Genomic DNA, 26166 nt, shown 5'->3' with positions numbered 1-26166 from the left:
CCCACTAGTTGAGTGCTTGATACAGAAGAGAATGATGTATTGTGCCTTCCAGTGACAATCACCTAGCAGAGAAGGTTACACTAAAGGTCAGGCATGCTAATGGCTTCCCCTCCGAGATGGAAAACAAACCTGTGACTGAGGTAGAGAAAGAAAATGATTGGTTCCCGGTAGGCAATGCTTTAGTTTGTGCTACAAATTAAGACTAAATATGAAACCTGAACTGGGTTGATTTGCACCAATGAGTAATTGAGAGTCATTTATTCTGTTCAGCCCACAACTGCTTCAAGATGCCTTTGTCGGGTGGTGGTTGTGGAGGCTGATCCCTATTTTGAAAAGGAACGTTCTTCTACAAAATAGATGGGGATCTTGATTTTAGGGAACTTATCAAAGTATTATCGTGGCATTTGTTCCACTCTTTCTATGTGCCTAGGGCTGTATTAAGTACTGAGGGTAGATAAAAGCTAATTAGGTAGAACACAGTTCTAATGGGCTCACAGTTCTAAGTAGGAGGGAGAATAGGTATTTAATCCCCATTGTACAGATGAGGAAGCTGAAGGACAGAGAAGTTATGCGACTTGCCCAAAGTCATACAGCAGCTTATGAGAAGTAGTGTGGCCCAGTGTTTACAGCATGGGCCTGGGAATCAGAAGTATGGGGTTCTAATTCCGGCTCTGTGTGATCTTGGGCAAGTCACTTAACTTCTCTGTGCCTCAGTAAAATGGGGATTGAGACTGTGAACCATACACATATTGTTCCCCAGAGCACTGATTTGGGGAATTATTGTGTCCAACCCGATTAGCTTGTATCTACTCCAGCGCTTTACTATGGTGCCTGGCACATAGTAAGTGATTAACAAATACCACAGTTATTATTATTAAGTAGCAGAGAAAGGATTAGCACCCTGGTCCTAATTCCCATACCCCTTCTACTAGGCTATGCTGCTTCTCAAATTCTCTCCTCTTCCAGGTTTTGGCTGAGAATGGTTTTGAGATTTTGAGATTGATTAAGAGAAGCGGTGTGGCTCAGTGGAAAGAGCACGGGCTTGGGAGTCAGAGGCCATGGGTTCGAATCCCGGCTCCCCCACTTGTCAGCTGCATGACCTTGGGCAAGCCACTTAACTTCTCTGTGCCCCAGTTACCTCATCTGTCAAATGGGGATGAAGACTGTGAGCCCCGCATGGGACAACCTGATCACCTTGTATCCCCCCCAGCGCTTAGAACAGTGCTTTGCACATAGTAAGTGCTTAACAAAGACCATAATTATTATTATTATTATTATTATTTTGAAGTTACACCCATGTCTAGCTTTTAGAATCATACAGCATCCTGATGGAAACCGAAAAACATTTTGGGACTCCCAATCCAAATGGCAACTGCCTTTGTAACTGCCATTGCCACTCTGGAAGCAGCATGGCCTGTTGGCTAGAGCATGGGCCTAGGAGTCTGAAAGACTGGGGTTCTAATTCTGGCTCTCACATTTGTCTGCTGTGTGACCTTGGACAAGTCACTTAACTTCTCTGTGCCTCACTTTCCTCATCTCTAAAGTGGGGATTAAGATTGTGAGCCACCTGTCTACTTGTTTTGTTGTCTGTCTCCACCTTCTAGACTGTGAGCCCGTTGTTGAGTAGGGACCGTCTCTATATGTTGCCAACTTGTATTTCCCAAGTGCTTAGTACAGTGCTCTGCACACAGTAAGTGCTCAATAAATACGATTGATTGATTGATCTGTTGCCAATTTGTACTTCCCAAGCCCTTGGTAAAGTGCCCTGCACACAGTAAGGGCTCAATAAATCCGACTGAATGAAAGTGTGGAACAGGGACTGTGTCCAACCCGATATGCCTGTATACACCCCAGGGCTTAGTACAGTGCCTCACATATAGTAACTACTTAACAAATACCACAGTTATTATTATTACTGAGATCCACCTCAGATGGTAGTGGCAACCCTCTCCATCCCCTCCCAGAAGTAACCATTTTTTTTATATTGGTTATAGTTTCTGTTCAATTGACCCTGTTATTCTTTCCCTTTGTGTCTGGCCTCCCCATCACCACTCAAGATTGTGACTCTTCTGTGAGCCAGGGACCTTGTGGAAGGCAGTGGGTTTGTATTTCCCTTTAGCATGTAGCCCAGTGCTTTGCTCATTGAGAGGGCTTCAGAAGAGCCACTACTATTTTAACTACTACTTTGCCCTCTGAGGCCAAAGGTCCATTCTCTCAGGATCTTCTGCCCCACAGATCTCAGGGGTTTGGGGCTTCCTGGCCACTTTTCCCCACAGTGACCTTGAAGAAAAGAGTGTGGAAACTAGATGATCTGCATTCCTGGAAAGACTTCATCTATGAGCAAAAACCATCAGCTTTGGGTCCAATGTCAGGAATATAGGCCCCTTGAGCTAGCCCAGGGCCAGGTCATTACCAGTTGGGAGGGCCAGAAGACCTGACTGGTTTGGGGGCTAACCCCGGAGTTATGCATGGTTTGCCTTTCTTCACTGTTCTCCAGTTATCTCTCTGCCTGGTTGGAAGGGAGAACAGGGCAGGGGTCCAGGCCCCGCTGTCCTTTCCATGAAAATCAAAACATTCACATTTGACTTCAAGCCACTTGTCTGCTGTGTGACCTTGAGTAAGTCACTTCACTTCTTGGTGCCTCAGTTTAATCATCTGTTTAGGGGTGAGACTATGTCCAACTCAATTTGCTTGTATCCACTCCAACGTTTAGCACAGTGCCTGGCACATAGTAAGTGCTTAACAAATGCCACCATCATCATTATTATTATTATTATTCAAGACCCTGCTTTGGCACTCCCTGGGTAACAGCAAGGTAACGCTGGATGGTGAGAAAGGAGACTGACTGTCTGTTCTTCACTATGAGAGATCAAGAATATGTCCCGCAATGTTGTGAACTGTAACAAGGCAACTCGGATTCAAAACCTGACATATTCATCTAAATGGGAGGTTGATAAAATATTGCGTCTTTGAACAGCAACCCATACAGGGATTTTACATTTCTAATACTGCTCTGCCTTTAATAATTTATAAACAGATCTCGGTAGAAAGTTATGAAATATGGGAAAGGGTTAGGATATAAGCAACCAGTCAAATTTATGTGGGTTCTTCCTTTCTTGAATGTCTGGTTAATGGTGCTTCTTTTGACCCTCTCCACACCAGTTGCTTTTAGGCAACATTATACAATTTGGAAGGCAGTGGAGAAAGAAATTGGATTTTTAAAAATATATAAAAGTTATGGGGCCATAAGAAGAAAGAGTTGGCTACTGTAATTCTCCTTCATTTTAAGGTTTTATCTGGGAGAAGCAATCACTAAACATTGCTTTATAGTAAGAGAAAATTAACTGAGCTTTTTTGTTACATTTGCATAACCAGAAGAACAGGTATACAAATGATTTATTGTTGAGCCTCATTAGGGCATATGATTTTACTCCACAAATCGAAACCTGACTTGTTTTCTTTTTGCAAAGGAAGCAAAACCTGCAAAAATAACCAAATTACACTGAAGCACTCAAAAAGGGTCATGTACAAAGCAGGGCAGTTTGAAATGATATAAATGCTCTATGCCAGATAGAAATCAGTTAAAGCTTAGCTGGTCAACCTTTTTTTGATTGCTTCTTAGAGCATCATACTATTCTTTCTCTTTCAATGCAAAAATATGATATTTCGGTAACTGCTTACCTATGAGGTGACTGCAAGAACAACATAACATCACCTTTCCCTTGATGTTTCTTTGAGCTGAGGAATCTTTCGAAAGGCACAACCATAAATAATGATCACTGCCATGTTTACCTCTTCATTTCCATTTCTGCATTTGTCACCCAGATTTGCAAAGATTGGTTGAAGTCAGTTCCTCACATGGCTACCTTCCTGGATAGAAAGGTATAGGCCCCTTTCTCCCCTACAGAGCTGTTAACTGTGGCTAATGGCTAATGCACTTGCTCCCCCCTACTCACGCTTACTTGGTGGAAAGAGTTTAAGGTCTCAGTATGCTTAGGCTTTTCATATTTAGAAGTATTGGGATTTTATTTTATGCTTTGAAAACTAGTTATTACTTGTCAGATATATTCTTGGTTAGACAGAATATCTGATTGGGAGATCTATTCATTTTTGGACCCACATTAAAAAAATCTGTCCTATTTGGGTCCATAGAAGCACTTTGTATTAACATTAACATATATAACATAACCTATATTAACACTATAATTTTCCTAGTTTGGTGGTTTGTCTACCAAGGTCATGCAATGACGTACTCCAGAAGGAAAGAGCTCATCTTTTTTGTGTTAAACTGAGTTTAATAGCATTTTTAAGAAATGAAATCCTTTGAAAATCCTAACATTTTCATGAGAACAGGAAGATAAATAGAAAGAAATACCATGGAGTTGTTGTCCTTCAGGACAAGATGCCAAAGCTGTGGTAGAATAACTAAAATTAATGGTTCAGAGGCAAAAGGAAATGAGCTGTGAAAAGTTAGCAAAGCCACCAAAGGACAAACACTCAAAGGTGATTTGTCAAAGAAACTCTAGCTGTTTATGGCTAACATAATTTCACAAAGTGATTCTATGACACAAGAGCTTTTCAATTATACACAATAAAGGACTTACAAATGCTACTCATTTTTCTTTGAAGTCCTAAATAACTAAATAAATACAGAGCAGCCTTCAGTTGTAGCTCACTCAAATTCAAGATTTATCTCAATACTGTTTTGGAACCATAGCTTGATGCAATTTTAAACTGGAAAAAAACCCCATCACTTATTTTTCAAAGTAAGTTCAGTAAAGATTTCCCATACTCACTGCTACAAAATTTTTTGTAAAAGTTTTCCTGGTGGACTACTGTCAAGGCATTCTTGAAATAATGATATATTATCTTGAGATAATGATTCTATCCTTTCTGGATCCCAAAGTAAAATACACTATTTTTCATATAATTGATTTTACAATTATAGCACAATTACTAATACTAGTCTAGTACTATACAATGACAGTCACATCTATGCTTTGCTTTAGTGACATACTTTTTGACGTATTTTCTAACAACCGTTAGGTACAATTTCCTTCCCTCCTTTGGCCACCTAAGATACAGTGCTATGAAACAACAACCAAGTAGCCTGGTAATTTAGGTTGCAATTTAGATTTTCAACACTATGTCTCTAGAACAAAAGAAATATAGGCGCTTCCTCACCAATAATTCACCGGTGGAATTATTTGCTGCATATACCTAATATTATAAATTCAAATAAATAATATTCCTCTACACATATTTCGCTGTTTGACGTATATGCCTATCTGTATTTTTGTGTATATGTATATATTTACCAGAAAATAAAAATTGATTACCTGACCTTGCGACTCATACATCAAGATTATCACTGCAGACTACAGCCTACATAGAATGTGTGCCAGCCATTCATACACACACTGAGCTGGAGGGCTAGTACTTGTTGAGCCAGTGAAAGGTATATCATTACCATCAGTCACAAGGTAATTACTACTGGTATGGCAGAGGTGATTTGCCTTCTTCTCAGGCCCAGACTGGGGTTAGGGAAACTATCAGACTGTAGTCTGCAGTTATAATTGTGATTTCTGAGCCAGCCAATCTCAAGAGATCATTTTCAGGCTCCTATTAAAAATATGAATGTGTTAAGTGCTCTCATTTGAGAAGCCGGGTTATATCACATATCAGCTTTGCCCTGTTACTTCCATCCAGGCTCCTTGGAATTATTGTCAGATTATCTGACAGAGACTTGCAATTATTTTACCAACTCATAAAAATGGTTTGGTTCTTTGTAGTGCTACTCCCCAGGGTCTTGAAGCACATCAGTGTCATTATTTATGTTTCCAAAAGTGAGAAGGATCAGGCAAACAAAGAAGAATCAATGACATCCCAATTTCCCAGAGGGACAGTCGGCCTTTCAGAAAGTGCTTTGACTTGTATTGCTCACAACTACCTATCTGTTACTTTTAGTACCTCGAATAACTTTTTTTTTTTTTTGAGGCTGATACTTACTGGGATTACAAAAGCTTCCAGCTACAAGAAGCAATGACAAGAAGAAATAGCTGATATAACTAGTGACAAAAAACTGTATTTGCCTAATCAATGCAGCTTGGGTCTGTCTGTTTATGTGTTGAATGCAAGCTATATCCTAGAATCACAAATTGGCCAAGTTTCATTTGGGAATGAAAACTCCACTTCTAGAAAACCATATTAGATATAATAAGAATGGATTGCTACAGAACATCATTAAGGTCTGTCCACTCTATAGTAGAGGTCTGAATTTCTTAGCAACTCTATTAAACTTTTTTGCTAAATTTCTCACACTATGTGAAAACATATCCAAATATCTGAATAAAGTCAACTTGCTCTTACTTGGCTTAATTATATCGACTGCAGTTATGAAAATTTTTGGCATAATGGGTGGACGCAAATCAATGCTAGAGTAAGACAGCAATATTTGTGGTGGGGCTGATGCACTTTAAGATACTTCAATCATGATGCTGATGATAATAATAATAATAGTATTTGTTAAGTGCTTACTATATAATCACCGTACTAAGTAGATACAAGATAATTAGGTCCTACATGGACTCACGGTCTAAGTAGGAGGGAGAACAGATGTTGGATCCCCATTTGGCAGATGAGGAAACTGAAGCACAGAAGAGTTCAGTAATTTGCCCCAGGTCACAAAGCAGACAAATGACAGAGTCAGGGTTAGAACCCTCGTCTTCTGACTGCTAGGGCATGCTGCTAACAGCAATAATGATGATAACAACAATAATTTTTAAGCACTTGCTTTGTGCGAAGCACAGTACTCAGGATTGAGTTATAGACAAGATAATCAAGTCAAACACAGTTCCTCTCCCCCTTGGCAACTCAGTCTAACGGGGAGGGAGAACAGGTATTTCATCACCATTTTACCGATGAGGAAATTGAGACACAAAGAAACTAAATGACTTTCCCAAGGTCCCGCAGCAGGCAAATGCTGAGAAGCAGCATGGGGTAGTGGATAGAACATGCCCCTGCAAGTCAGGTCATGGATTCTAATCCCGGCTCCACCACTTATCTACTGTGTGACCTTGGGCAAGTTACTTCAATTCTCTGTGCCTCAGTCACCTCATCTGTAAAATGAGGATTGAGACTGTGAGCCCCATGTGGGACAGAGATTGAGTCCAACCCAATTTGCTTGTATCCACCCCAGCACTTAATACAGTGCCTGGCACATAGTAAGCACTTAACAAATACCATTAAAAAATGGCAGAATTGGGACTAGAATACAGGTGTCCCTGACACCCAGGCATATGCTCTTTCTACTAGGTCATGTGCTTTCAAGACAAAGATAAGATTATTTGGGGACAACCTGAAGCTCTGTTATCATTCAGGTTGAAAAGATGGTATGTGAAAATTTTCCCTTCTGTATCCTGAGAAGTTGGGGAATCAAAACCGGATGTGGAACGATGGTTTAGGTTATGGTTAGGTTGAAGTAGGCCCAGTTTGTAAGTTTCCTCATGCCTGCCCACAAAGAGAAAATGCAGGATTAGTTTATGGGATTTTTTTTTATGGTATTTGCTAAATGCTTACTATATGCCAGGCTCTGTACTAAATGTTGGCACAGATACAACTAGTCTGGTTGGACAGAGTCTCAGTCCAGCATGGCTATCACAGCTTTAATCCCCATTTTGCAAAGTAACTGAGGCACAGGGAAGTCAAGTGACTTGCCCCAGGTCTTACAGCAGACAAGTGGAGAAGCAGAGATTAGAATCCAGGTCTTCTGACTCCCAAGCCTGTGTTCTTTCCACTATGCCATGCTGCTTCTCTCTTTGGGAACAAACACTTTACCTTGAGCCATGGGAGTGTAGGAAAGCTCAATTGGATTCAGACCCTCCACCAAAGCTCGTCCAGTAGGAAGTGTGAGAAGGAACAAAGCCTGGTGGAGCTAGGTTCTACAGAGCGATGGCGATTAGCCCAGAGGGTTGACATTATTAGAGAAACACAGACTTTCAATTCCCATTAGAAACCTGAGTCAACGGAGTGTTTCTAGGCTTACCTTAGGCACCCAGTGGCATTGCGCAGCACCTGTGATGAATGAAGTTGAATTTTACGATCATCCTGGAGTGGAGAATTTTCCCATCCGGAATGAGGGATAATCACTGCATTGGTCAACACTGCGAGGGCATCCTGGATAATTGGCATTTTAAGGGCATCACAAGAAGAGAGATTCCAGAGAACCCCTACAAGATATAAATAAAAATTAGTGCTCAAGAAATCTAGGCTTCTTAGTTCAAAACTGTTTCCTCTTTTACCATAAATAAGACTGACAGAGAAAGACAAGATAGCACATGTAGCCTGCCCCACTAACAGTTTGCCCCCTTAAGTTTCATTAAAAGATAAAAAAGAAATTTCAGTTCCTGGGGCAGCTTTCCTTGGACTCTCTGAAATAAGGCTGTCAAATTCTGACAATTGCTCAACGGGGTCATGACTTAGTTATCTATGTTTTATAATGGAAAATAACCAGAGTCAGAAGAACTGATTGAGCTTATGACATAGATCAGACTGCCTTCCACTGGAAACTCAATGGACTGAACCTCTTATACTTTAAACCCGTTCTTTTCAATCATATTTGCTTTACTCAGAATGCCACTGCTTTTAACATCCACATGGGGAAAGGTTATGGCATTACAGTTGCTCAACTAAACCAAGTAAAAAAGTGAGACTAGCCTAGGAGCCCAAGGCCTGAAATAAATTAGGATGGACTCAGTGAAAATCAGAAGGCAGGACTCATTAGACACTATGAACTGCTTTCTGTTTTCTTGGGTTCCTTGTGGATTTGACTTTGCTGAGGAAAAAATATACTTGCAACAGACAGAAGGAAAAATGAAGCTGCTGCTGATTTTGCTGATATAAAAGAGAGGACAGCACTGGTAGATCCAGAAAAGGCCACTTTATTTGGGGGGTAAACTAAGCATTTAATCCAGGTTAATGGAGGTTCTTGGGTGCTCACCCTAGCAACATTCCAGTACTTTTCTTCCTCCTCCCTGCTTTATTACCCCAACCACACCATTGTGTAATCCAACTGAAATTTTCCCCAGTAATGCTGAGGGAGGATGGTAAATGTAGACTTGGGGAATCAATCGATGGTATTTATTGAGTGCTTACTGTGGGCAGAGCACTGTATTAAGTGCTTGCATGCAAAAGGACTTTAATAAGCAAATGGGGGTGAATTTAAGCTTAGGTTTCCCTTGGCCTTTACTACCTAATGGCCTATCAGAGACACTTAAATGGAATGAGAGGAGGATTGATGCAGATTTTGAAGGCCCTAAGGTCTCACCTCCTATTAGGCCCTATCTGCCAAAGCTTCTGTCATGTCTCTTTCATCATTATAATTAATGGGTGCCTGCCAAGTGTGAAGCATAGCTAAGTGCTTGGGAGAGTATAAGAGATGCACAACTTATATCCCCTGCCTTCAAAGACCATACAATCAAATGGGGTAGGAAAACAAACAAAAGCTTTTCATAAATAGTAGGGTCAGGAGGAAAGGCATTAGTAGTACAAATTAGCTGAAAAATTTGATATACAATTGAATATGCATAATATGTAAGTTGCTGAGGGTTGAGGTTTCAACTACCCCCTTGACAACTCAGTGTACTTTTCAGTTCTGTGTAAAAACCAGTCGGTCAATTTCTCATTTTTCAGCAGGTCCGATGCTCTAGTCTGGGATCTCATCCCTCTAGACTGTGAACTCTTTGTGGGCAGGGATTGTCTCTATGGGGTTAGTGGCAAGAGGATGGGCTTGGGAGTCAGAGGTCATGGGTTCTAATTCCGGCTGCGCCACTTGTCTGCTGTGTGATCTTGGGCAAGTCACTTCACTTCTCTCTGCCCCAGTTACCTCACTTGTAAAATGGGGATTAAGACTGTGAGCCCCAAATGGGACAACCTGATTACCTTGTACCTACCCCAGCGCTTAGAACAATGTCTGGCATATAGTAAGCGCTTAACAAATACCATTATTATTATTACTTTTCCAAACACTTGGAACAGTGCTCTGCACACAGTAAGCACTCAATAAATATGATTGAATGAATGCTGCAAACAATTGCCACTCTGTAATATTTACTGTCTGTTGTGTGCAGAACACTGTATGCATTGTACATGTGCAGAGCACTTAGAAAAGTACATCTCCTTTCCCAATTAATTTCTAATCTCTCCACTTTATCCCCCTCCCCAATGCCACTTTAGAAAACTGGTGCCACCTGTCAACTTAGATAATTGACAACCCCCTTAGCACTTATTTATGTATTTTATATACTCTACAACTGCCTCTTTGTAATTTTAGTAGCACTCTCCCCCACCTGCCTGTAAATTCCTCAAGAGTGGGGACCAAGGCTATTATACCCTCTACTGTATTTTACCAAGAGCTTAGAACAGGACTACGTACAGCAGGTGTTTGATTGATTAAGCAGTCCAGCTGAGAAATTGAGATGATAAATGAAGATTTTTAATTTATTCTTAAAATACTGAACAGCAAGGCCCAAGTTATAAAATGATTATATTTATGACATTAGCACTATTTATTTATCATTTCTGAAGAGTCTGTCCTCTGAAGTTTAAACCATTGACAGTCAATGAGCCACTGCTGCTCGGAGAGTCTACTGAAGAACATTTCAGGTAAAATAAGCCTTTTAACTTTTGTTTTAATCTAAGCAATTTGAAAAACTTTGGTGTAAAAACCCATTAATAAAATGCCATTCTTTACTGATTATATTACTGATTCTGAAAATAATGGGGCAATCACTCAGCAGTCAAGTGATTTTCTTATTTTGAATAAATATCTCTTTATGGCTTCTGCCTAGATAGATAAGCAGCAGGGGAGTTCTGTAGAAAGGTTCACTTATGAAGATGCACAACATTATCTGAAATGAAACATTAATGTAATAAATAAATGTAACCCCTTTACAGCTCTCGGGCCACCTGAACAGCTATGCAAATTGAAAACTCTGAAGAATTCATCTTCGTGTTTCTAAATGCAGGCATCAGGAACCATTACTGTTTAAAAATTGGTTCCATAATTATTGGGGCCTGAAACTTATTTCTACTTCAAAGGAAAAAGCACTTATCAATAAGCAACCAGGGAGGTTGTCAACAAAACAAAGTAAGTGGAATTTGGAGTGTTAATGTTTGCTTCCCACACATTCTTTAGCACTTTCCTTTCTGCTTCACTTGCAGTTGCCCTACAATGTTTATCTCTTCAGATATAACACCTTGGCCTTAATGGGGGATTTCTAAGTCATTTCTTAGACTTTCTTTCTGTCATTCAATGCATTCATTCACTTGTACTTTTTGAACGCTTACTGTGTACAAAGCATTGTGCTAAGTGCTTGGGAGAGTACAATATGACAATAAACAGACACATTCCCTGGCCACAATAAATTTACAGTCTACAGTCACTTTTCCTAGAGAATACACAAACCGTATTGCAAGGGACTGCCGACTAGATACTCTCAGACTATACGAAATATATTTATTTTATTTTGTTAGTATGTTTGGTTTTGTTCTCTGTCTCCCCCTTTTAGACTGTGAGCCCACTGTTGGGTAGGGACTGTCTCTATATGTTGCCAACTTGTACTTCCCAAGTGCTTAGTACAGTGCTCTGCACACAGTAAGCGCTCAATAAATACGATTGATGATGATGATGATGATGATGATGATGATGAATGCAGGTTTTCAGGACCCAAAGTGACAACAAATTGAGCAAAGAGAATGAAGTGTCCTGGGCTTACTGCCCCATGATACCACCACTGGCTATCAAGGCAAACCAACATTTAACAGACTCTCTAACCTCCTACTTCCTCTCCAGGCACTGTTTTAAACTACTCACAGCCATGGTTGGGCCTTGTGAGGAGGCAGGAATATAAGCCCTGCTTTAGGAAGGGCAGGAGGGAATATGTTCTGATCTGTTGTGGGGAGGAAGAAGGGGGGGAGTCAATTTGGAGGTTGGAGGGGATGGAAATGGGTTTCTCTGCCCAGGGTTCACTGGAACGGTATTCTAACCCTGGAACTACCACAGAGGAGAAGAAAAGGATTCCGCTTTTTCATTCCAATCAGTGTCTTTGTGTCAGTGTGGAGATTTTCCCCCTGGGGCAGTCACCAAAGACGATTCCTTGCAGTCAGCAGCTCTCTCTGGTGATGGCCCATTTTGAGTTGTAATGTTAAGACAGGGTGCATGTGAAACGGCAGCAGGAGTCTGTTTAAGAAACATTTGTTTTGGGACCTTTCTCTGGCTGGTTGAAAAGGACAGTTGAAGGGGAATTAGCTATTTGGCCATTATGAAAAGTTTTCAGTGACTAAAAGCAGAACAAATGACATCAGGGGATAGGGATGCTTATTTTTCCAATTTCTGAATCAAAGTCAGAGCGACATAACCAGAGAGTGGTAAGGCGTGCAGAATAGAGAAGAGGGCAAAATGATTGGAATGCAAAACATAATAGGATTTTCAGAAAACAATTTGGGAAAAGTGACAATCTTGCTCGCTTAAACTCTGTGTGACACACGGCATCACTCCTTGAGGAAAAATTACACAATTCATAAAAATGACTTTTAGAGGTACTGCTATAAAGGCTAACACGTGATACATTTTATTTCTTCACTAGCACTGAGACATCTTAGGAAGATCTTACAATGCTATGATTGGGAAGAGGGGGTTTTTACTGGGCAATGATGCTAAAGCTTGAGAACTTCAAAAGCACCTCGGTTCTAATCCTGGATCTGCCACTTACCTGCTGGGTGACCTTGGGTAAGTCACAACTTCTCTGTGCCTCAAATACCTCATCTGTAAAATGGGGATTAAGACTGTGAGCTCCATGTGGGTTAGGGACTTTGTCCAACCTGATTATCTTGTATCCACCCCGGGGCTTAGTATAGTGCCTGGCACAGAGTAAACTTAAACAAATACCACAACCTCCCCACCCAATGCCCACCCCCCACAAATGAAAATAAAAATACACCCTTCTCCTAGACCCTTGTTCAAATGGGGTCTCTAGCCTTCAGAGTTCTTCTTCTAACTTCTCTTGCAAATAGTTGATACTTGGGACCCAGTTAAAAACTGGAATTTGGAGTTTGGAATGGAAATGCTTATGTCAATTTTCACACACCTTTTTAAGTTATCAAAAATGCAAGTGGAATGAAATCCCTATTTATTTCGTTCTACAAAAACACAAACATCATTTCTAAATTTACATTAACAGTGTAACTTCACTGCTTTCCTTCAAACTACTACTCTCCTTGATCTTTCTGTGGCTGCTGCCGTGATACTTCATCACTGGTCTCAACTCTTTCCTTCCATAATTAATGATTCTCTGCTGCTCTGAGATGATGCAGCAACCATATAACTTACCTACCTAGTAACTTCCTGCTATTTTGTTTTATTCACGCTACAGAAATGAGGTTCTTGTTGGTTGGGTTCTTGCCCTGAGAAGTACAAGTGGATGGAATCCAAAATAATGCCATAGGGTTCAAAATGGGAGAGCCAATCAGAACAAAACCAAGATATACAGGCTGCTACAGATGAAAAGAAAGGTGTTTTTGATAAACGCTTTTATGATATAATGGTAATTTCAAAGAAAAACACTACTGAGATTCAACTAGACAACTGCAAAGAGTCCAGCACTGTGGGCCAGGAAGTGATCATCCATGCAAATTTTTTCTGCCTGATCATAGCAGAACAGATACATAATTCCCAAATCAGGATATTTTGTTGCTTTGGGCATTTTGGATGCTCCATCTTTCTGTGACATTGAAGCAGTGTGGCTTAGTGGAAAGAGCACAAGTTTGAGAGTCAGAGGTCATGGGTTCTAATCCCAGCTCTGCCACTTGTCAGCTATGTGACTTTGGACAAGTCACTTAACTTCCCTGTACCTCAGTTACCTCATCTGTAAAGTGGGGATTAAGACTGTAAGCCCTATGTGGGACAACGTGATTACCTTGCATCTATCCCAGCGCTTAGAACAGTGCTTGGCACATAGTAAGCACTTAACAAAGACCATTATTATTATTATTATTGTTACTGTACTCAGATTTCTAACCTGAACTACTTCTCCTTTAAAATTCTTCCTGTAATCTCACTGTGTTACACATATTACGTTACACATATTGGGGAAGCAGTGTGGCTCAGTGGAAAGAGCACGGGCTTGGGAGTCAGAGGTCATGGGTTCGAATTCCGGCTCTGCCACTTGTCAGCTGTGTGACCTTGGGCATGCCACTTAACTTCTCTGTGCCTCAGTTCCCTCATCTGTAAAATGAGGATTAAGACTGTGAGCCTCAAGTGGGACAACCTGATCATCCTGTATCCCCCCAGCACTTAGAACAGTGCTTTGCACATAGTAAGCACTTAACAAATACCACCATTATTATTATTAGTATTATGTGCAGTAATATATTACATTATATAAATTACAACATTTGAACATTAACCTAGGAGCCCAAGAATGAAATAAATGAACACAGAGATTTCTAAGAGATCCCATCAACTCTGTTACACTGAATGCTCCCAAGTGCTTAGTACAGTGCTCTGCACTCAGTAAGTGCTCAATAAAGAGAAGCAGCATTGCCTAGTGGATAGGGCACAGGTTTGGGAGTCAGAAGGAACTGGGTTCTAATCCCTGCTCTGCCACTTGTCTGCTCTGTGAACTCGGACAATTTGCTTCACTTCTTTGTGCTTCATTTACCTCATCTGTAAAATAAGGATTAAGACTGTGAACCCCATGGACAGTGACCAACCTAATTCACTTGTACCTACTACAATGTCTGGCACATAGCAAATAAATAAATATGATTGATTGATCTGCATTCACCTTATCAACTTTATAACATCCAAGTTGTAATGGTTTTCCTATGTCTTATATTGTCAGTCTTGAGCTCCTACACCCTATTTTTTATGTGCTTTACAAAATGTTAAAAGGCATACTGTGAGTCTCCCTAACATCCAAGTTGTAATGGTTTTCCTGTGTCTTATATTGTCAGTCTTGAGTTCAGAGATCCTATTTTACAAAATGTTAAAAGGTTTACTGTGAGTCTACCTAAAATAAACACAGAACAATACTAATTTTATTAATAACTTGATACAGAAAGGACCCCAAACCAATTTTCCTCGTTCTGTCTTATTTCACCAGACATTAAAGGTACAGTGGGAAGATAAAAATCTTGGTTCCTTCTGTCTCCCCACCATCCAATTGCATTTCTCTTGTCTATCGAAGAAATGCCAGGGTTGAGGTCCCATGACATCTGACCCTACTGAAATTCTTCTAAACAAGTAATTTTACTGTGCTCCCAGGAAGACTAAATCTAAATAATCCAGTTCTCTGACACTTGCCAAAGGAGTTATCCTGGATTATGTTAGATGCCCGTGTGATTAACTACAAAGCTTCATTTCAACAGGAAAACAAATAAGTATTTTGAGAGTAGTTTCTCCAGCATGTTAGATTAGTTCCTTGGGAATTATAAGAAATCAGAAGTAAAAAAGGATTTCCTAAAGTTAACATGGCAAAAAAGAGCAAAATTGGACCAAATCATATATAATCATATGGTCAAAACTATGCGTGGATGGAAAATAAACCAGGCAAACTAGAAATACAATCTCTGATTTCATTGGCATTAGAGAACTGAGTCTTCCACTGAATTTTACTCCCAGACAGAACAATGCTGTAAGATGGATGAGAGGAAAAGAAAAAACAAAAACAAAAACAAATCAAGAAAGGCAGCATGGCCTTTGGGACACTAACAGACTGGTGATACTGGGTTATCAAACATGATGTGAAATTGAAGGTCTTAAAAGTTATTTTTGTGTCCAGCTTTCTATCAAGCACTTGGTACAGTGATCTGTACACAGTCAGCGCTCAATAAATACAATTGAATAAGATTGTGAGACCTGGAACTACTATCCATGGCAGATCCAGATTCTGAGCAATATCCCCATCATCAATCAACTTCAGATGATGAGAGGACCACAAACAGTATCAATTCTCTAGTATCCAAGTGATGCTCCTTGCAACTTACCTGCATTGAGGGGAATGTATGGGGAATGTATGACAGCATGATATTCAAGCAGTTGCTCTATTTAGTATTGCAACAGGGTACACTTAAGTAAGGAAATCAGAAGAAATGTTTTACAAACAAATGTTTAAAAGCTCTGTCTTTGGAACAGGATTTTTAATGCAATACAATAGGGAACTTTGAAGAGACCAGAGTGGAACAGAGTAGACCAAGGGGAACATCTAGAAGGGTGGTTCTCCTTAAGCAGAAATTTCAGGAAGATTGGGAAACCAAGAAGCAAATACAAAAATAGCATTGCAAAGAGGGAAAAGTGTAGCCTTAACAAAGTCTATTCTTTCCACAGTGCAGAATTTAATGAAGGTCAATATTCATTCATTCATTCAATCGTATTTATTGAGCGCTTACTGTGTGCAGAGCATGTACTAAGCACTTGGGAAGCACAAGTCCCTTTAGCTGGTCAAACCTACTGGATAGATAGGACTAGTTAAAATAAGCACTACAGAGCACTAAACAAAACCAATGTTCCAACAATAGCCCAGTATTTATTTTGCCTTCATGGTGCATTGTGTTATTACAGGGTTATATAATAAACCCAGAATTATTTAACCTATATAATAATAATAATGATGGCATTTGTTAAGCGCTTACTTTGTGCAAAGCACTGTTCTAAGCGCTGGGGGGATACAAGGTGATCAGGTCGTCCCACGTGGGGCTCACAGTCTTCATCCCCATTTTACAGATAAGGGAACTGAGACCTAGAGAAGTGAAGTGACTTGCCCAAAGTCACACAGCTGACAATTGGTGGAGTCAGGATTTGAACCCATGACCTCTGACTCCAAAGCCCGTGCTCTTTCCACTGAGCCACGCTGCTTCTCTGTATGTGCAAATGTCTTTGGGGTTCCAACAGAAGATCTGAAAATTGACTTAAAACTACTGAGAAACAGTGTGGCCTAGTAGAAAGAGGCTGGTCCTGGGAGCCAGAGAACTTGGGTTTTAATTGCAGCTCTGTCATCTGCCTGCTGCATGACCTTGGGAAAGCCTCTTCATATCTCTGAGCCTCATTTTCCTCATCTGTAAAATTTCATTCATTCATTCAATTTTATTTATTGAGCACTTACTGTTTGCACAGCACTGTACTAAGCGCTTGGGAAGTACAAGTTGGCAACATGGATAGACGGTCCCTACCCAACAACGGGCTCACAGTCTACAAGGGGGAGACAAAAATAATGACAGCATTTATTAAGCGCTTACTGTGTGCAAAGCACCGTTCTAAGCGCTGGGGAGGTTACAAGGTGATCAGGTTGTCCCACGGTGGGCTCACAGTCTTCATCCCCATTTTACAGATGAGGGAACTGAGGCCCAGAGAAGTGAAGTGACTTGCCCAAAGTCACACAGCTGGCAATTGAACCCATGACCTCGGACTCCAAAGCCCGTGCTTTTTCCACTGAGCCACGCTGCATCTTCCTTAAAATAAGGATTAAATACCTATTCTCCCTCTCCTTTAGACTAGGAGCCTTTTCTGAAACAGGGACTGGGTACAGTATGATTATCTTTATTAATGATAACAATAATGATAATGGTATTTGTTCAATGCTTACTATGTTCCAGGCACTGTACTAAGCACTGGTTTGGATACAAACAGTTCATGGGGAACACAGTCCCTGTCCCGCATGGGGCTCATAGTCTCAATCTCTATTTCCCAGATGAAGTAACTGAGGTACAGAGAAATGAAATGACTTGCCCAAGATCTCCCAGCAGACAAGTGGCAGCGGCGGGATTAGAACACATGACCTTCCGACTCCCAGGCCATGCTCTGGCTGCTCTTGAACCCTGCTTCTCCCGAGTGCTTGTCACATAGTAAGCACTTAACACATACCATTATTATTATTACCTCCAATTATCTATAAAAATAAAGAGCTCTTTTTCTGAGGAACTCTTCCACATTAACAGGCTCTGAACATCAGGGCTTTGAATCAAACTGGAGATGTATGCTGATGGCTGTACCCTGAAAATTGTCATACAAGAAAACATGGCAGTGATTACACACAACTTTGCAGCATCAGCAAAGTGCAATGAAACTGTAATTACTTCGAAGAAGGCTGACGTAATGTACCACCCAGTACCTGAAAGGCCTAACAATCGAAGATAGTCATCAGCTAGCCCGAGCTAATGCTGCCTCTGAATTCTGATCTTTAAGCAGTACAGTGCTCAGTGATGCAGAGATAGAAAATTATAAAACAGAATTAAGAAGGCCAACATGCCTTTCAGGAGCCTGATGGAAAGAATATGGCACCATTAAAGCATCAAGTTTTAATTAGACTAGGCCCACAGTCTAGAAAGATGTAATATCTGACCTTCCTCATGGTTAGACCTACCACTGACTTCACATTCATCTTCTCTGGCAGCTCCATCAGTAAGGCCTTTGTACAAAACCTACCAAATGGCAAGACAGGTTCTCAAAATATGAAGTCCAAGAAACAGTCCACCAACAATGAAGCAATGCTAATCATTCCTTTCCTGGCTGGATATTTCAAAAGCAACTGATGTGGTGAGCTAAAGTAAAAAGGTCTTATGTCTGAACAGCAGCAGACGCCCTGGGGAGATTTTACGGTAGTATCAAGAAACAGAACACAAAAGTTGGCAAAGAACCACAGATTCCCAGATCCAATAAGATATCAATGAACAACTTGAACCCATACACATTTGAAAGGGACAGTTACCTGTACTTCATTCCATCAACTACATCAACACATGGACACAATCCTTCATACCATCATCTTTAACCTTGTAAGACAGCTATAATTATCTGCACAGAGAACGGACTAACTTTCTGAAGATGTCTTTGCAATATCTGGATGAAAATCAAGGCAATTTAACAAGGAACAACTTATCCCTGGCACAAACCAAAATATAAAGCCTCTCCAGAGAATAAACAACACACATCAAACATACTGCATATACAGATTGCCAAAGTTTTTCTCCCCCAAAGTATAATTTTTGGAACTCCAGAGTAAATGACTAATAAAGATTCCTAGTCTTCCCACAAAATACTTGAGAGTCTAGGCAATCCCTTCTGCTTTAAACCTTGCCAATTCAGTTGCAATTTATTTTTGAAAAGGTTTGCAGATTTTTTTTCTACATTTAGGGACCTAAAAAAGTCACAAACCTACTCGTGCAGACCTAATTACTCGGACTAATTAATGTTAAGTGCTCTGATCCTTGAGGAAAGGTGTTAAACATCCATAGCTTGAGAAGATTGAGTTGCAATGTCACCTTGGGAGCTAGGAGTGGTTTCAAGGTGAGGATGCTTTGAAAAGACCAGGGATGTTTGTTGATCCATCTGGCCCTCACAGTGGAGCTTTTGTTACTGATTCACTGATGCTCTGGGCCATTTGAGAAAGCTGCTCTTGGCAGTAGTATTTTCCATTTTGAAATTACATAAAGATTCTTTTCAATCATACTTTCAATAGACTCACACTATAAATAGCTACTGGCACTCAATGCATAGTTTATACATGACAATAGAATTTCTCATCTGTGTTTACACACTCCAATAACTAAGCTAATGGCAAGGGCATTTTTGCATAAAATTATTAAATTGATAAACTGCTTTAAAATCCCCAAAGCTCTATGCTCATCTCCTAACCACAAATGTGTTAAGTACAAAATTTTACCCCTGATTAATACCACTAGGAACACATATGAAAGATAAAGCACATTAAGACTAACTCTTCAAGGCAGAAAATACTGTTGGTTATAGAAAACACAAATCCTATTCGAGTTTTTGCTTTGGATATTGCAATTCACTTTTATGATGTCAAATGAAATGAGAGTATTTTTTTCAGAAATTAAGCTAGAATCATGGCTCAGAGGAAAATAATCCCAATCACAAACATTAGAAATAAAATACTTTAAAGCTGTGTTCCCCCAACCAAAGTCAGGGGTCAGACAACTCCTAGCTTTGGTCTAAAGCTCCCAGAAGGACTTCAGATAAGAGCATGTGTGTGTGTGTGTGTATGTGTGTGTTTGTGTATGTGTGTTTCCGTGTGTGTGGGGGGGTATTTAAGTGTTTACTATGTGCCAAGCACTGTGCTCACATTAAATACTTGTTTCTCATGATTTCACCAGCCCTTTGAAATATAAAACATATGAAAGAATGACTGAAGTACTCTTTCAGAAAGGAAAATTAATTGATTGATTAAGGTATTTGTTAAACACTTATTAAGTGCCCAGCACTCTACTAGCTGGAATAGTTACCACATGGGCCTCATAGTTTGGGTAGGAGGGAGTTAGATTTACTATTTGTTACCTCATCTGTAAAATGGGCATTGGACACAGAAAAGTTAAATGACTTGCCCAACATCACACAGTGGAGAAGTGGCAGAAGCAGAATTAGAACCCAGAACCTCTAACTCCCAGGCCCGTGCCCTTTCCATTAGACCACACTACTGTTCCACATTCTGCTGGTCAAAATGCCTCCTAAATATGTACATAAGTATTTTTTGAATGCACAGGCTTCTGAGGAAATAATATGCCCTTTACAACACTAATGGTACATAGACCCTTCAACAACAAAGGGATTGGATGGATATTGAAAAAAAAAAAAAAAACAATTCTTGGCAAAGGTATCATAGATTGTAAAAAAATTAATACTAATAATGATGCTGATAATAATAACAATAATAATATTAATCTGACATCACCCAAAATGCAAGTGAGTTCTGCATTGGCAGTTTGGGAAAGCGTACCAAAATCAGTAATGGTTAACAAGACCTGAACACCAAATTAGGCTGCATACTCTTGTTTTCTTTTAATTAGGGAACTGGGCTGATAAGAAGCTGAAGCATGTCTATGAACCAAGGAAGCACTTCCCTTCCAAAAAAAACCAGCAGTTTCAGTATTGAAACTCCACTTCTGATGCCACAAACCAACAAAGAAATGATAGTAGCAAAAAAGAGATAATTTTGTTTCTGCTTTGCATTTCTGAAATTATTTCAATAGTGACAGAACTAATATCCAATTTTTGTAGGTCAAACATTTATTATGGATATAAATGAGTGCCACACGTGGTATATGAAAAAAATGCACACACACACACACATATACATACAAAAAAAGTAAATGGGGTAAATATACGTGAACCTGATGCTTTAATTACACTGTGCTCACTTTCATAATTTTAAAATTGCTTTAAAAATAAATCCTAATTAAAAACCTATGGAGCCTGGAAAATAATGCAGCCAAGAAATTTGCAGGAGGCAATCAGCTCTTTATTTTTCTGGCCACTGTAGAATCGATGCTTGAAGATACAGCACAGCAGTTGTTTCAACTACAGTATCTATGCCAGGGGAAGCTAACTGGGCTAGCATATTGTTCCCAAAATAAAGTCTAAGATTCCAGCCATGCTAACTTTGGTTTCCCCGGGCACAGAGGGGGGAAAATGTATTTTTAAAGTTTCTTGGGAACAACACATAGAAACAGCTGTTTGAAAGAAAAGCAGCTGTTGAGTGAGTTGAGCGGCACTTTTTCAATACTCACCCTCCCTCCAGTAGTCAGCGGAGATTTCTATGTTATATTTGTTAACACTGGTTACTATCATTTTTGTGCTAATTGCAGAGCAAATAGAGCAAATTCAAAAATATAATTAGGGAAAAGTGTTTTTAATTAACTTGTAATTCATGGGTGGCAATGTGGAGCTACAAATCAGTTATGCATTATCAATCCTAACAAGCGAAAATGCATTGTATATTTCAATCCTGGCAAACCAGAAATTATTTAAAAATACTTTCCCCTTTCTATATTTATATTTATTAGCATAATTTGATTCTGTAATCATTTAAAATTCACTAATAAATATTTATATCTCATTTGTTCAGCAGCTATTGACTACAGTGGGGGCAACGTCATTAAAGGGAGAGAAGTGGCATGCTAAAAAGCCTGATGGATTCTGGCTCTGTCCTAATGTTAAAACTACGGCCTCCCATTAGACTCCAATGAGGATTTTTTTTTTCCCCTGCGAGAGTGAAGTTGGGGCCACTTAGGTGAATAACCCCAAACCAGAATCCACATTAGCCATCCTGTAGTTAGGGCCAACAAAGGAAGATGGGAGATTAAAAACTTCCTTAAGATCCACTTGCAAGGTCTGTGGAGGTTCCAGCAACGAGATTCACCAACAAGATGAAAGTCACGGATTTCATTTCTACCGCAGACTGTGCCGAGCACTGAGCTAAACACTGGGGTGAAACCAAGATAATGTTTGGCAAAATACAAGTGCTAAAACACAGACCGAGCAGTGGACAATCTAATAGGGATTTCTTTATCCCCTCTCGCTGCTGTAATGGAGCAAAAGCACAGAAGTGGTACAGGAGTCACGCTTGTGGTGTACAATAAGTGTTTCTACAGGAGTTGCAAGCTGTCAGCAGAGGGAAGGAGGGACCTAGGTAAGCTAGATCATTTACATCACAGTAAGTGTGCACCTTCTCCCTATCCCAATCAATCACCACCCTAAATTGTGTGACACCCCAACTACACACTGTCATTTCACTGGAGACATAACTCTGTCATAAAATCTGCATAAGGATAGAAACATGCTCAATATTGCTTGTTTGCCACTGCAGGGACATAAATTAAAAGCTTTAAAGGGATTTAGATAAGCCATGATAAAGAACCGACCCCCTAAAAGAGCCATGGCTGTTGGTTAGATGATTTCTCAAACTCCCTTTCAGTTCTATTACCAGTAACCCTTTCTGTATGTCATGTTCACCCACTGAAATTATGCACTCGTGAGGTTTAAAATGGGGATACAGAAAAAACATCCAACAGCTGAACGAATGTGTCCAATTTAGGATGTCATCAAAGCTCCCAGTAACTCTGCATCACATTAACTCTGATAATATTTACCTGATCAAAGATGTGATCATTAAGAAAATACAATAATTTACATTTAAACTACATTAAGTAATGGGCGAAGAACTAAAACAAGGACACGTGACACTAAATTTTTTTACTACTTCCCATGCAGAGTTAATCCTTGATGTTCTAATTTCCAGAGAAAAGCTAACTAGTGATATGGCCTGTCCACCTCCCCTTCCCTCCACACACACACACACACACACACTTTCCCTCTCTCATACTACTAATGCGCCTCAACTAATGTCACCTTGAATTTGTGTTCCTTCTGCATTATTCCAAAGCCTCATATCAACAACCTCATTTTACCCATGCAAACTTTGAGGCAGATATTACATCCACATTATAGAAATAATGATTGTGGCATTTGATAAGCCCTTACAATCTGCCAAGCGCTGGGGTAGATGTACGTTGATCACGGCAACATGTCCTGTCCAACATGGGTCTCAAAAATCTAAATACCGAGTCCCAATTTGACAGTAGAGGCAACTGAGGCACAGAGAAGTTAAGTGACTTGTCCAAGGTCACACAGGAGGCAGGTGGCAGACGTGGCATTAAAACCCAGGTACTCTGACGTCCAGGCCAATACTTTTTCTACTAGGTTGTGCTGCTTCTCTTTACATTAACACTTCTCTTGTAGATTACCCAGTAGTCCTATGTCTCTCACTCCCATCTGTAGTTTCAAGTGTGAGGTTTGAAGTGTGAAGGTAGATCTGAAAAATGAGAAGCTCTGTGCTGCCGCAGCACAGTGGAAAGAGCCCGGGCTTTGGAGTCCGAGGTCATGGGTTCAAATCCCAGCTCCGCCAATTGTCAGCTGTGTGACTTAGAGCAAATCACTTCACTTCTCTGGGCCTCAGTTACCTCATCTGTAAAATGGGGACAAACCGATCACCTTGTAACCTCCCCAGCACTTAGAACAGTGTTTTGCACATAGTAAGCGCTTAATAAATGCCATCATTATTATTAATTATGGATTTCCCAAATGTGGCTTCTACTTTGAAAGGTTTCTAGTACATGCAGATCTTGGATTTTAAAACTCCAAGCTGAATGAGTTGTGCAGTTCTTAGCTAGTTAAGTTAAATTAGATCAAAGGTGCCATGTTCTGGAGGTCACTCCAGTAGCCTGGTAAATCAAATGATCTTGGCTTATAGGTGAGAGTATCCTTTCAGTGAGTTGAGCTGCACACTTTAATCAATTAATCAATTGTAATGAATTGTATTAATGTATTATTCAAATTGTATTTATTGTATTTAAATTGTATTTATTTTAATCTATTTATTTCCATTTATTTTTCATTAAATTAATTAAATGAAATTAATTTAAGCTAATAAATTAAATTAATTAAATTCAAAAATTAAAATTAATTTTAACTGATTGATTGTATTTAAATTAATAAATTGTATTTAAATTGCACTAATACAATTTAATTTAATTGTATTAATGTATCATGTTTACTAATGGCCCCTGCACTTACTCTGTGCAAAACACTGTACTAAGCCCTTGAGAGAATAAAATAGAGTTAACAGACACAGTCCCTGTCCTCAAGGACATAACTCTAATGGAGAATCCACTACCCTCTGCTCCTAATAAACTTACTGGTGATTTTCCAGGACAGTGCTAGGTAGAGCTCCCTTCAGGGCCTAGCAACAAACCTTTACTCCTTCTGCTTCTTCCCTCCTTACCCACATTCCCACTGACAGTCCACCCAGCATCACTTCTCATGGTTTGTGCATGTCAGAGAGGTACTCTATTTATTTATTTTACTTGTACATATCTATTCTATTTATTTTATTAATAGGTTTGGTTTTGTTCTCTGTCTCCCCCTTCTAGACTGTGAGCCCACTGTTGGGTAGGGACCATCTCTATATGTTGCCAACTTGTACTTCTCAAGTGCTTAGTACAGTGCTCTGCACACAGTAAGCGCTCGATAAATATGATTGATTGATTGATTGAGTGGAGTTACCTCAGACACAGTAATGCTTTATAGGTCTTCCCCTGCCATAACAGGACCTAGCCTGCTCCATGATCCCTGTGAAATCTAGGGCAGCCTGGGATCCTTTCCTCCTATGGACAATCAAACGGTGATTGCTGGATCATTGTGGATGATGTGCCAAGGATCCCTTAGAGTTCTGCAGAATAGCAGCCTTTAGACTCCTCAGGAATTCATAGTTCCTGGCTCTTTAGTGCCAGGTTTTAGCGGACTTCACAAGTTCCAGCAATGAAGTGCGAAAACTTGATCACTTTTACATTCTTAGAGGATAAAAGAAAAAAAGAGAGGCAGGTATTCTCTAATAATGATGACGACGATGATAACCTTGGCATTTGTTAAATGCTATGTGCCAAGGACTGTACCGTGAACTGGAGTATTATAAGTGTATGACGCAAAGAAGGCTCACATTCCAAGGGCAAAGGACAACAGGTATTCAATCCCCATTTTGCAGATGACGAAGTAGGGCACAGAGAAGACGAGTGACTTGACCAAGGTTGTACAACAGGGAAAAAGCAGAGCCTGGATTAGAACTCAGGTCTCCTGCCTTTCAGTTCTGGACTCTTTCCACTGGGCCACAAAATTCATAACGATCCCCTTTGCAACATGAGAGCATCCAAGATGCTAAAATACGGCATCGCTGAGATACGTAACTGAGATAAATGACGAACACTGAATTGAGCAAGGACCCTGAAACTACGCATCTAAAGAAGACCCCAAAAGATTCAAACCTGTGACCAGCTCTCGGATTTCCAAGTCAGTCGTCTTGCGGAGTAACCGTACTAATGATGGGATGCCGCCACAGTTTTTCAGGGCAATTTTATTGTCATCATTTGCCTTCCCATACACCAAGTTCCTCAACGCTCCACAGGCACTACGGTGGACCTCCGTCATCCGATGATCCAAAAGATCCACGAGTAACTGAATGCCTCCTTGCCGTCTTATCTGTAACATCCAAAGAGGAGGCATTTATATTCAGGGATGAGGATTTGCAGTGACCCTTCTAATTAAGCCACAAATGGTTCTTTCATCAATTGTACATTGGTATCAGTTGGACTTCCCTGAGATAAGCAATGCAAAGGGAAATTAACAAATGAGCAATGCACTGTTTGGTGCGATTAGTTGTTCTGAGGTACATTTTTTTCAGTGCTCCACATAACCACGGAGAAGAGGTGTTAATTTTCTAAATCACCCTTTATCCATTTGGATTTCAAAATTTATGCTGGCCC

At 40.0% G+C, this 26166-nt stretch overlaps 1 protein-coding gene across 3 annotated transcripts in view; it reads right to left on the bottom strand.

Moving 5' to 3' along the window:
• The window catches only part of CTNND2 (catenin delta 2), a 483758-nt gene that overhangs the window by 92667 nt on the left and 364925 nt on the right, over window positions 1–26166 (bottom strand). For all 3 annotated transcript variants that reach the window (XM_038770310.1, XM_038770311.1, XM_038770312.1), the window contains 2 exons: window positions 25669–25882; window positions 8045–8228 (listed from right to left, as the gene is read on the bottom strand). In XM_038770310.1, the coding sequence (XP_038626238.1) occupies window positions 8045–8228; window positions 25669–25882 (398 nt within the window). The remainder of the gene's footprint in view (window positions 1–8044; window positions 8229–25668; window positions 25883–26166) is intronic.

The sequence above is a fragment of the Tachyglossus aculeatus genome, chromosome X3, assembly GCF_015852505.1.
Source record: "Tachyglossus aculeatus isolate mTacAcu1 chromosome X3, mTacAcu1.pri, whole genome shotgun sequence".
Taxonomy (NCBI): Eukaryota; Metazoa; Chordata; class Mammalia; order Monotremata; family Tachyglossidae; genus Tachyglossus; species Tachyglossus aculeatus.
The sequence above is the reverse complement of the archived record's forward strand: the minus strand, read 5'-3'. Positions and strand labels throughout refer to the sequence as shown.